We start from the raw sequence: 13729 nt of genomic DNA on the forward strand, positions 1-13729 counted from the left end.
GGCAATCGAAACAGTGCTTACATGACGGTCGGACTCGACGATTTCCATTATTTTATCGACATTTTCGACAATTGGCCTTCCAGAGCGTGGTGCATCTTTGACATCAAAATTATCGGAACGGAATCGACGAAACCAAAATTGCGCGTGATTGGCTGTTACAGTATCAGGACCATAAACACTATTCACATTTTCAGCCGCCTGGCTTGCGTTTTCGCCTTTATCGAAGAAAAACTGTAAAATATGGCGTATTTTCTCTTTGCTGATATCCATCTTTGACGCACGCTCAAATAATACTGAGTCAAACAATCACAAAACTGTCTCAGAAGTTTTTTTAGTACGAAATCTTATCTTTCTAACGCTATCTAGCGTAAACCGATCGCACTTATTGCACAACGCGAGATACACATTACTAAAACCATCTATTGGAAAAATAATGGATTTCTTTTTAGTACACCTTATAATTAGACATTGTAAAAATCGCCGAATGCACTTTTAGCGTCGTACAAAACCAAACGTAAAGCAAAAAGTAATGAATGTTTTGACATGAAATTTGTCACAGATGTCTGTCACAATGCTGCCAACTTAGAAAAAAAATATTTATGATGTGCGGTTTACCCGCGCGATTTAAATTGAAAATTGGTCTTACTTTTTGGACACAGTAGTATTCTTCCTTGAAGGAGACAGTCTTACTCACACCTCGGTCGTGAAGTATTTGATTACCACGCGAAGTGACGCCGCACCAGTAAACGTGCGACCCTATCGCTTACCGGGGCAACATAAAAGAGAAGTCGACGAACAAGTGCGGGAAATTCTCGATAACAAAATAATGCGCGCCAGTAATAGCCAATGGAATGCACCACTATTAACCGTACCTAAGAAAACGGATGCATCAGGGAAGACAAAGTTACGAATCGTAGTCGATTTCAGGAAATTAAACGATCTAACTGTTGGAGACTCCTTCCTACTACCTAATATCACTACCGACATCTTAGATCAATTAGGAAACGTAAAATATTTTTCTACCTTCGTTCTAGCGGTTGGATATCATCAAATACAAATGGCAGAATAAGATAAATGCAAAACCGCTTTTTCAACACCCACGAGGCATTATGAATTCAATAGAATTCCTTCGGATTGAAAAATGCGCCAGTCACATTCCAACGACTAATGAGTACTGTTTTAACTGGACTACAAGGGCTAAAATGCCTGGTATACCTAAACGACATAGTTATATACAGAAATAGCCTAGAAAACCATAACAAAAAACTTGTTAATGTACTACAACGAATACGGCAATGTAATTTGAAACTCCAACCAAATAAATGTGAGTTCCTTGAGAAGGAAGTAAAACCTATCTTGGGTATATAATTTCAGAAAAAGGAAACCTATCAGATCCGAAAAAAATAGAAGCTATAACAAACTTCCCGATACCCACGAAAATTAAACACATTCAATTCTTTATAGAACTAGCTGGATATTATAGAAGATTTATTGAAAATTTTTCCAAAATATCACGACCTCTAACTAAACTAACTAAAAAGAACGAAAAATTCGAAAGGAACAAAGAACAACAAATAGCCTTCGACAAATTAAAAGAAAAACTAACCACTGCACCGGTGTTAAAATACTCGGATTTTGAAAAAGAATTCGTCGTCACGACCGACGCGTCCAACCATACAATCGGAGCCATATTATCGCAAGGTCGAATAGGAAGAGACAACCCGATAGACTATGCGAGTCGCGTATTATCACGCGCGGAACAAAACTATAACACAATTGAAAATGAATTACTAGCGATAGTTTGGGTCGCAACACATTTTAAACATTACATTTACGGAACCAAATTTAAAATAGTAACGGATCACAAACCGTTAGTTTGGCTTTTCAACGTTACGGATCCTGGATCAAGACTAATAAGATGGAGGTTAAAACTAGAGGAATATGATTACGAAATAATTCATAAAGCAGGAAAGACGAACGTAAATGCCGATGCGTTAAGTAGATATTCGCCAGTACCAATACTACAAGCAAATGCTCAACATGAGACGGACGAGATGGATGAAACAGAAGAATAAGGAAATAAAGATAAAATAAGATTTTTTCATAAGATGAAAAAGAAGGAGATGAAAAGAATACAGATAGACATAATATACAAGACTATATCGAAGAAGAAAAAGACAGATATCTTACGAATACCACGATGCACTATTAGGAGGGCATCAAGGAATACAACGTATATTAAACAGAATATGTCTAAAACATAATTGGAAAGGAATAACAGGAGATATAACTAAATATATAAAAAAATGCGAACTATGCCAAAAAAAATAAATTAAGGCCTCAGAAAAAATCACCAATGATTATCATGGACACACTTACTAAGCCGTTCGAAAAATGCGCACTAGATATAGTAAGACCTCTCACCATAACAAAAACGAAAATAAGTATCTTTTAACATTTCAGGATGCCTTAAATTTAGTAAAGCTATCCCCACACAATATCAAGAAGCATCCACCATCGCCAGAATATTCATAGAAAATATAATATTAGAATATGGAATACCGGAAAAAATACTAACAGATCAAAGAACAAACTTTCTGAATAAAATTTTCAAATCAATATACAAACTATTAAAGATAGAAAAAATCTAGACTACGGCGAACCATCTACGGAATAACGGAGCCTTAGAAAGATCACACCAAACACTCACAGAATATCTACAACATTTTATAAACAGTGACCAAACAGATTGGGAATGGATCCCATACGCAATTTTTACATATAATACGACTTCACACTCTACAACTAATTATACATCATTCGAACTGATATACGGACACCAAGCAACTCTACCATCATCCATACTATTACTACCAAAAACTACGTATAGTTGAGGATTGAGTATTGAGGATTATGCACAAGAGATAAAATAACGACTTCGAACAACAAATCAAATAGCCCGGAAGCACGTCAAAATAGAAAAAGTAAGAACTAAAAAATATTACGATTAAAATACGAAAAAAAACTGTACTTGACATAGGCGATCAAGTATTACTACACGACGAGATAGTACAACGAGGAAGATTGAAGAAATTAGACTCTATGGATAGGACCCTACAAAATAATCAAAAAACACCCCAACGCCAACTACACAATAAAAAAAGGGGAGAATTACTTTAAGAACGCACGCAAACCGCATAAAACTATATCTAGAAGATTAAAAAAAAAAGGTAAGAAATAAACTTAGACGTGCGGTCTACCCCGCACGCGACCACAGGGAATTTCACGAAGAGGTCGCCCATGACCCACACCAACAAGAACACCCACGTGGCCCCTGCGAGGAGCACCCGGTCGACCGTGACCCATGGGGAGGCGACGCACTCCCGGACCGGGAAGAGGAGGGAATTCATCTTTCACAGGCTGAGGAGAATTATTGACATCTTTGTTCTCTTCCGGAACACTCGCACATTTCCCTTAAAAATAAACACCTCACATACAACCATACACTTTTTATCTAAACACGAACACAAAGTAAAGATAACATTACCTCGGGAAAATTATCTTCGCATTCAGAACATAACATTGAAAAAAAATTTTTTTAAAGAAAAATACAAGACAACACGTCCTACTTCAATAGGAAACCGAACGCAACTAAGAAAGTGACTCCTTACAAATACACACACACAAACAAATTATATGCAAAAAAAAGAGAAAAGAAAAAGGTGGGGTTCATCAAGTTAGGGGAGGGGGGACAACTTAGTCCCACGATAACAAAAATAATAAGAGAAGAAAGTATCATGTTCATCTACCACACACCAACCACGATCTACTTACAGAGCACTCATCCTGATAAAGAGCACAGGCAAATATGTTGCCAACGGAGCCTCCTTTATGAAATTCAAAAATTCCAACATATACCAGGAATATATTTCGATAAACAAGAATATCTACATCCGGTAATCTGGAAAACGGTAATAAAAATCAATACAGGCTTATTAATACAACGAATTTCACAAATACAAACCTATCTTAATAGAATACAAGAAATATACAATACGCAACAAACTATAGGCACAACATAATAAATGTGCAATAATTTACACAATCTAGTTAGTAAGAACTTATAACGCGCAAGAAAATTAACTAATAGCATAAACAAAATCTATAAATTCACCTCGAACTTACGTCGTTGGTTAATAAATGGAATGAGGTCAATAGCCAAATCTTTATTTGGAACAATGGATGTCAACGACGACAAAATTATAAACGAACAATTACACTTATTACAAAATAACCAAGAAACGATACAACATGCAGTAAAAAATCAATTACAAATTCTAAACATAACTATTAGTCACCTAGATAACTTAGAAAAAACATTAGACAATAATTTTAAATTAGTATGGGATAGTATGAATCAATTTTATAAAGAAGAAGCAGAGATCTATAAAAAAGAGCAAATCACTGAACGATACTTAATGCAGTGACAAATGACCTAACAAATAACATTAACGACATAATATCATACATAGATAATGCCAAGTTAAAAAGATTACTACTTCAACTTACATCCATTAAAAATATAATCGCACAATTTAAAGAATCAACAATATTAGTAACAAACTTACCTCAAAACATACACTTTCCATTTACACTCGCCACCGAGCACTGGCTATAAATAGAGAAATTCATCAAAATCAGCGCATATTATTATAACGAAAATATTTACACAATTTTAAAAATTCCCCTAATAACATATCCCATGTATACAATCATCAACATAATACCCTTTCCAGTAAGCAAATTACACTTTTATGCTAACAGAAACAACATACCCTAAATTCGCGATAGATACAGAATCGAATACTTACCTTACATTGCACGAAAACAATTTATTAGTATGTATTCACATAAAAGATCATTACACTTTCACACAAGAAAACACGATTTATAAAATTTACCCAACAACACCGTGCAAAATCCAAATGTATACAGAAACAAAAAATAAAGAAATATGTAGAACAAAACATAACACTTCCGAAAACACAATTTTAATTCCCTTAAAAAGAAAAAACGCTGGTTGTACTCAACACATAACACACAACAATTACGTATGTATGATCAGAATAAAAAATACCAAAACATATTAACAAAAACAGGAATAATGACACTTAAACAACAATATAAATTAACCATAGGAAACACCATAATACAATCACAAGGAACAATATCAGATAACATATTAGAAATATATGTACCAAATTATAACCTGACAATTACACAGAAAAATACGATAGAAAACACGATTACAACACTAAACATAAACTTAACAAAATTATCACAGAATTCATCCGAACTACTAAAATTAAAAACGCAACTAGCCGATATACAAAAAAAACTATACCAAAACCCATGGTCAAATTACACAAATATAATTTACATCACTGCGCCCAGCGTAACATTTTTTATAATTTTAATTGTAATAATAATTATAATTGTAAGTAAAATAAAAAATAAAACACAACCTCCCCTCACACTACCACCTAATAACAAACACAACGTAAGAATATCGCAGCGTTTTAGACTAATTATACCCACAATAGCGCGCACAATTATATCCGCAATAGCGCGTAGAAATAGGATAAGCGCACAAACGAAAAAAAAATTATAATAATAATAAGTATTTATATACGGGAAAACGAATCTTGTAACGCGAATACGAATAAGTATAAATGTTCGAGACTCGAGCCTACTTATTCGCGAGTTTGTTTGTTGATCTCGAGCAAGGACACATGAACAAACGTATCCGTCATGCGCGCCGGGTTAACAGCTCGATACGTCGAGATAATCTTTGACGTTATCATAGCAATTTCGGCCAAACAACGATTCCACGAATCATCAGCCGGCACGCGACGCGGATCCTCGCGTCTGATCACCTTTATCTCCTTTTAAAGAAATCAAGGCACGCGACGATCTAGCGTTCATCTCGCATCCAATCCGCGCGCGACAGAGCACAGCGAAAACGGATATATCAGCAGCCGTTCATGCCAGCTACGGTCACTTAATCACGGGTTTTCGGTACCGAATTTTCTAGAACTAACGTGGTCCCTGAGCAATCAAGCAATCTTCAAGTTCTGTCGGGTGATTCTCTCATGCCTCTTGTTCGAAAAAGGTAGATCTACCGCGGATTTTTCTGAGTTCGGTCTTTCTTCGTGGACGTATCGTAATAGATAGTCTGAGTTCACAGTTGGAAGAGTGGCCGACTGTCGATCTCTTTTCGTAACGCAACGAACTCTCGACTGAACTTCGAATCCGATCTCGCCGTTCGTGAAGCTCTTACCGTCTCAACCTGTGCTCTCTCACGCGACGGGCCTAAGTCTCGGCCCGCTAAAACCGAAATTCACGTCAGTGTTCGGCTTTTTTAGCGTTCGCGGCTTTTGTCGATTTAATAATTGTTATAGTGTATCTGTGTACTTTGTTGCGCTTAAATTTTTATCGAGCCTCGACAACCATATACAATTCAGAGTCCGAGGTCATCGCGTATGAAGATTTCCGTCGTCCGCGGCAAGATCTCCTGCGGATGAGAGATTCCACAAGATTTCCGTCGCGATTAATGTGACCCGCCGACAGACTCTGAGAAGATTTCTGGTGTACGGAGCGAACAAGTCGAGCTCGAAGATCAATTGGAACACTGATCGAACGCGCTACTACAATAAAGGTTCATTTAACCGGGGATTCCGATGTGAGTTAATCTTTCATTGCACCATCTCATCTCTCGTTCCTCACGTCACCAGGCCTCGTACGAGGCCGAGTCGACATAATCTGCTCGTAACGAAGCGATTCTGATACAATAAACGATTATAACCATAATTGTAAACGGGAAAAAAATATACATAGAATAAAAATCACGTACAGAATAGCGAAAATCTCGTTAGACACTCCGTTTTCTTTTTCCATGGGAGAAGGGATGTTATAATCGAAATAATTATTCACTTAAACTTTTATAACGCTGTCAAGAACGCCTCAAACAACGTTCCGACAGCGTTACCTTGAAGAGGCGGAAGTGCAAGCGTTGTAGAAAAGCACCGCCTTGCACATTCCGCCGACCGAACTTTGAATAATCAGGCGATCACCTCTGTCGCCAAGCCATCCCCCTTAATGAGAATTCGGAGTAGTATAAAAGACAGGAGCCGATAGCGCGGACGGGCTTCATTATTATTTTTCGCACACTTAGTTGCGGACCGCGTGAGTAGACCATATAACTCATCTGTAAAACGTAGGCGCCACGAGGGGCGGGAAGGGCTACCCCGCGGTGCCTCGCGAGGAAACCGCAAGCGATGGGCGCGGGAGCACAGGGACAAGCGGGGAACCGAACATCCCCGCCACCTCAGGGGGCATATTCGTTTTTAAACTTCTTAATCTGTCAATTGTTTCAGCGCGAACGAGGGAATAGGCGGGGCGTGTGGAATCAGCCAGCAATATCGAGAGCAACAATTTGTTAATCCGATTGAACGCTGTTGACGCGATGCATCAGGGACATGGGGCGCGTTAGTCTTTAACCGACCGTTGGACAAATTTAAAAAAGTCTTAATCTGTTAGCTGATTGAGTGCTATCGGCACGATACGTCAGGGAGATGGGGCACGCGTCAACCGGCGGTGCGCGCGCGATAAAGAGGGAAAAATAGCAGAGGTCGCGCGCGACCATGTTCGAAAAACTCTTAATCTGTTATCTGATAGAGTACCATCGACATTAGTGAGATGGGACGCGTCGGTCCAACCGTGATAAAGAGGAGAAAATAGTGGAAGAGATCGTGCGCGCGCGATTATCGGCCGCGCGACCAACTGAACAAATTGAATGTTGTTCGAAAAGGAGCAAAGGTTAGGAGCGCGCGAAAGAAGTGGGTCTAAGGTCACGGCCGCGGCGGCTGTAGCGGTATCGCAAAGCGTAGGTTTTCGCTGATTTTGCTCAGACAAGGAAGAATGCGACGTTCGCACTTTCTCTCTGCGGCTGCATCGCAAAGCGTAGTGTGTTTTTTATCGCTGATTTTGTTAGGTCAGATAAAGAAGGATGCGACTGCGATGCGATATCTTCGTTGCACTTACTCACCGTTTTTGCATATAACATCTCGCAAAATGTATAACGAAGGGTCAGTCTTGCCGATATCGTATGCATGCTGGAATTGGTGGAAAAAGAAAATAACGACGGATTTATATTGTTACGAATCGTTGATACTATCGTCTGAGTCGAATAGTAGCGACGATGACGATATATTCGAAACTCCGATATATCCGAAACGCCGATCTAAATTGTGAGTTGATAATTAACAAGAAGGATTTTCGTTGAAACATGTCGACGTATTTTTTGCGTCGAGCGATTGGAGCGGAAAGTGTTCGAGAGAATTTGTGGTTGGAAACAGTAATTCATGGTAGTACGAGAGCAGAAAATTATATCAGACGAAGTCCGCGAATATTCCGGAAGAGAGTAAAATTTCGGACTCCCTTTGACAGTTGGGGACGGACTTTGTGGTTACATCCTCGTCGCGACATAACGCGTGAGAAAGAGAAGAGATAAACGATGTTGACGAAAACGATCAATATCAATCACTTGTTACGAATTACGTCAATACGATCGGCAAATTCAACATCTGGGATCGAGAATGCGCGAGAAGAATGAAACATCTGCATGAGATATGTGCGGGCGGTATTAAAAGAAGAGGAAGAAGAGGAGGAGGAAAGATTAAAACGGGAAATGTATACTCCGCGATCCCCTCTATCGCACGGTTGGAAAAAGCAAGAAACCTTACCAAGATCGTCGATGGGAGCGGAACAGAGTACGTCGCAGCAGCAGCAGCAGCAGCCGTTGCAGTCGTCGTCGTCGTCGTTGTCGACGTTGCTGTCGCATACTCGTAATCTGTTGGAATGGTTAGAAATCGAGACAGCCTTCAGACGGAGTGTTTCGACGGGTATAATTACGAATTTGAATCACATCGAGAACTTTTCTGAACGCGGCATAATGCTCGAGTAGATGGTGCTGAATCTCGCCAGAAACGATTGTCTCAAAATCAATGTTGTATTCACCAGAGAATTCGTATCGCAGACGAAGGTCGCGTACAAAAGCGTTGCCATAAGAAACATGCAAATTTTGCCAACCACCGATTTGACGGAGTGGTACAACGGACGTGTGAATGAGAAGATTTTGAATTTTTTGGAGGAATTTCAGGAACGCGACAGCGGCTGGATTTTGTCACGGATATCGAATCTCGTGGTGAACATCAACAAGTGCAATCCCTTTCACGCTGGCTGTTGGATCATACTCCCCAAATGGGTCAAGGACAAGAAAAGTACGAAGAATGTGCATTCGTCGGATGGGGCATGTTTTACGTGGGCGGTAATGGCCGCTCTGTACGATCTCATGAGCAGGCGCGGCGACAAAAGTGCCGACTATACTCACTATTCAGCGGTGTTGAATTTCGACGGAATCCATTTTCCGATGGATCTCAAACATATAATGAGATTCGAGCGTCTAAATCAGATATCGATTAACGTGTTCACCGAGCGCGAGAAGAAACAACAGGGGCGAGGAAGAAACAGGATCGTGCCGTTGCGTCTTACCGACAACAAGCAAGACAAACACGTTAATTTGCTCTATATACACAACCAGCAGAAGCAACAGTAACACGACGATATCGGATACTATATATTGATAAAGCATCTGTCGAGACTGTCTCAGCTCAACAAGACGGGAAAGAAGAAATACATTTACGAACGGTAAGTCGTCTTTTTACGAAATAATAAAAAAGTGGTAATTTTTGCTAATGTAAAAAAAAAATGTTCTATTTTAGTTGCTTGCATTATTTTCCCTCGGAGGAAAAATTGTCACGTCACCAGGTCAATTGTGGAAAAATAAACGACTGTACCGTTGTTCTTCCCGATGACAAGGACAAGTAGTTGCTATTTCATGATCGTAACAGAAAGGAAAAATTGCCCTTCGTCGTGTATGCCGATATGGAATGCATTCTGGAGAAGCAGTTGTTCGACGAGACCGTCAGAGCTTATTCTTATCAGCATCATCGCGTGCACAGCGTGGGGTTCTACATACGATGCGCTCCCGATATTCGAGGATTAGAATCCGTGTACAGGTCGCACCGCGATGAATAGTTTGTCGGTGAACTGAGGAAATTCACCGTGAGAGTGCGAACGCTGCCGAACGCCAACAGAGCGATTTTCGGATCTTAGCGACGCAGATTTTGCGCTTCTCACACGTAAGGGAGTCTTCCCCTACAAATACGTGAATAGTCCGTTTAAACTGTGGGATACCGTTTTGCCACCGCGCAAGGATTTCTACAGCTCGTTGACGGGTGAGACCGTGTCCGTTAGCGATTACGAACACGCGCGAGAGGTCTGGAATCGCTTTCGCATCGACGATCTCGGCCAATTCCGCGATCTCTATCTCAATACGGATGTTTTGAGCGGTTGTGTTTGAAAATTTTTGCGACAAATGCATCGAGAATCACGAATTGGATCCCGCGTATTATTACACACTGCCGGGCTACGCGTGGTACGCGATGCTGAAGTACACGGGAGTGAGGATGGAGTTATTCACGGATATCGATATGCTGATATTTATGGAACGCGGGATGCGCGGCAGATTGAGTCAATGTTCGGGCAGGTATGCGAGAGCTAACAATATATTCGCACCCAAATACGATTCGAAGAAACCGATGACGTATCTTATGTATTATGACGTGAAAAATTTGTATGATTGAGCGATGTGCGAACCGTTGCCGTACGCAAATTTCGAATGAGTCGAGGGTGATGTCGAGAATTTCGACGTGATGTCCGTGCCGATTGACTGTGAGACGGGCTACGTTTTCGAGGTCAATCTCACCTATCCGCGCGATTTGCACGATTCCCACGCGGATTTGCCGTTTTGTCTCGTGCACGAGGTACCTGCGTGCACTGGAAGGGAGAAAAAAAGAAAAGGTAAACAATTTCTCGCCACTCTACACGACAAGAGCCACTACGTGATTCGCTATCGTAATCTGCAGCAGTGCGTAAGGCACGGAATTCGTTTGATGAAGATTCATCGCGTCTTACGATTCTCGCAGTCTCCGTGGCTTCGCAGTTACATCGAGCTCAATACGGGCTTCTGGAAGAACGGTCGAACAAATTCGAGAAAAATATGTAGAAGCTCATGAACAATGTCGTGTTCGGTAAGACGATGGAGAACATGCGCAAGCACGTGGACGTTCGATTGATAACTCGCTGGGACGGTAGATATGGGGCCGAGGCGATGATCGCGAAACCGAATTTTCACAGCAGAAGCATTTTCTCGGAAGACCTCATGGCCGTGGGATTGCGCAAACTCGAGGTCAAAATAATGAAACCCGTGTACATTGGCATGTGCGTATTCGAGATATCAAAAACACGTCTCTACGAATTTCATTACGATTATATGAAATTGTTGCATGGCGACAACTGCAGGATCATGTACACAGACACCGGTAGTCTTGTGTATTATCTCGAGTGCGAGAACGCTTACGAGCTGATGAGGCGTGATATCGCGAGATTCGATACGAGCGACTATCCTCCCGACAATGCATACGATATGCCGCGCGAGAACAAAATAGTACCAGGATTGATGAAGGACGAGAACAACGACGTGATTATGATCGAATTCGTGGGCCTGAGATCGAAGACGTACGCGTATCGAGTGAAGGGTCGGGACGACACGAAGAGAATTAAGGGCATCAATAAGAATGTGGTCGCGCACGAGATAACTTTCCTCGATTACGTCGAGTGTCTGTTGGAAGCGAAAGAACAGACGAAGCGTCAGTCCGCCGTGCGTTCAGTGCTCCACAATGTTTACACGATATCGGAGTTGAAGCTAGTGTTGAATCCATACGACGGTAAGCGTTACGTCATACCCGAAAAATCGCACGAAACTCTGCCGTGGGAACATTATGCAATGGAGGCGGCGGCGGCGGAAGAGCAAAAATATCGATTGATAAGAATAAAAAAAATGTATACATTGAGAGAGAGAGAGAATAAAAGGAAAAAATGAAATTATGTGTTTGTTTTTTCAGGAATCATCTGAAAATTTTTTAGCAAAAAAGAAACATATATTTGAAACATATATAAGAAGAAAATGTAACATAAATTTTCAGTTTTTACAGAAAAAATGTCATTCAATCAAGATCGTGTGTCTAAAGAAACCGCACCGTTCTTATTGCGGCGACGATGACGCTCGGTGAGATCGCCGTCGGTTGGATTCACTGTCATCAGTCAGCCACACAATTCGCTGCAAGAGATCGCGTAATTGTTGCAACAATCCCTCCTTCGGACAACTTATTCCGATCGTTTGGAAATCAAAGGTTTCTGCGGATACGATGCTTTCGTTGAATTCGTATCGGTAGTATTGATTCTTTCCGAAGATAACCGTCGATGTAACGAAAGGCTGAGGAAATATCCTGAAGTACTCCGGGAAATATCGTTTGAAGATTATGGTATCTGACGATTCTGGTGGCGATGCAATCGTCGATTTCGCCCACTTATCGTTGTAGATAACAAAACTCTGTCCTCTGTAAGTGTTCATCGCCGCGTTGATCTTCGCATTCGTCGGCAATCCGAAATCGGTGAACGATCTCTCCTCTATCAATCTTTGATTGGAAAATTCGGTGTATACTTTATTGTCGGCGAACAGAACGATATTCCCCGAAGGTTTTTAATAAGCTGCCGAAAAAGTAGTAAAATTTTCCAGAAGAAATTTCAAATATTCCGTGATCAGTATCGGTTTTTGATAGGATTTGCCATTCATATCGATCGATCACACGCGACGACCACTGGCGATAAATATTCATTTATTGATGATCACTAGGACATATATGCAATGCATGGCGCACAGATCTGCCTCGTAGTCGTTGTTGTCGTCGTCGTAGTCGTCATTTTCTCTCGTCGTCCTCGTAGCAGGAGTCGTCACTGACGGCCGCGTAGTCGTCGCCGCCGATGTTTCACCGTATAATTGTTCACCGTATAATCACCGTATAATTGTTGAATGTTGAGTATCCTCCAGATACTGGAGATATCCAGATTGAGTCTCATCGGAAAAATGGGTCGTTCTGGCGCAAACGCGTACATCACCGAACCTTTGCGTTCGCTGTGAGACAATCCTAGGGCGTGGCCGATCTCCTGTATCAATATGTATAACAGACTGTATTTCTTTGAGGGATTTTTATTGATCTTTATATGCCATGATTCCGCTCTGTCGATATGCACTTCTGAGACGTGATCGACACCTCCGGTGGGATAATTCGCGTGAGCAAGCACGCCGCCAGGTCCGTCCAGCGGTGTGAGGCACGCGGCGCCGTTCGGTCGCACAAACACGTGAGAACCCTCGCGAAACGACAGCAGGATGTTAGGATGCGAAATATTGCGGTCAAATATCAACGACGAGTTCCCCGTGTCCCCGTGTCGAAAGCAGCTCTCGTCGTCTTCAAAATGTTCTCGCTGGCCAGATGAAAATTCCACGTGATAAATATCGTCGGCCACATCGGTGTCAGCGAGTTCATCGTTTCGTTAGAGATATCTTTGAGACCGCATCGAGGTTTTTTCATTAAATCTAACATAATGTTGTTCAGTTCTCCCTTGCTTGCGATTCGATACATTTCTTGATATAGAGCGAATGCTTGTCGTAGAAGTTCCTCCATCTCAATCTTCCTCTCCTATGCAT

At 41.2% G+C, this 13729-nt stretch overlaps 2 protein-coding genes across 2 annotated transcripts; one reads left to right on the top strand and one right to left on the bottom strand.

Moving 5' to 3' along the window:
* Nucleotides 1–11194: 11194 nt before the first annotated feature.
* On the top strand, nt 11195–12097 carry LOC116849459. The gene is made up of 2 exons (XM_032826600.1): nt 11195–11909; nt 12087–12097. Exons 1-2 carry the CDS (start codon nt 11195–11197, stop codon nt 12095–12097), a joined length of 726 nt encoding a protein of 241 aa, XP_032682491.1.
* Nucleotides 12098–12975: 878 nt separating this feature from the next.
* On the bottom strand, nt 12976–13729 carry LOC116849460 (matrilysin-like). Its single transcript, XM_032826601.1, has 2 exons — nt 13649–13729; nt 12976–13506 (listed from the first exon to the last, which is right to left on the bottom strand). The coding sequence occupies exons 1-2, from the start codon at nt 13727–13729 to the stop codon at nt 12976–12978; spliced, it is 612 nt and encodes a 203-aa protein (XP_032682492.1).

This window comes from Odontomachus brunneus, unplaced genomic scaffold (genome assembly GCF_010583005.1).
Source record: "Odontomachus brunneus isolate Ranch 3 - 2012 unplaced genomic scaffold, Obru_v1 Obru_scaffold_116, whole genome shotgun sequence".
Classification (NCBI taxonomy): Eukaryota; Metazoa; Arthropoda; class Insecta; order Hymenoptera; family Formicidae; genus Odontomachus; species Odontomachus brunneus.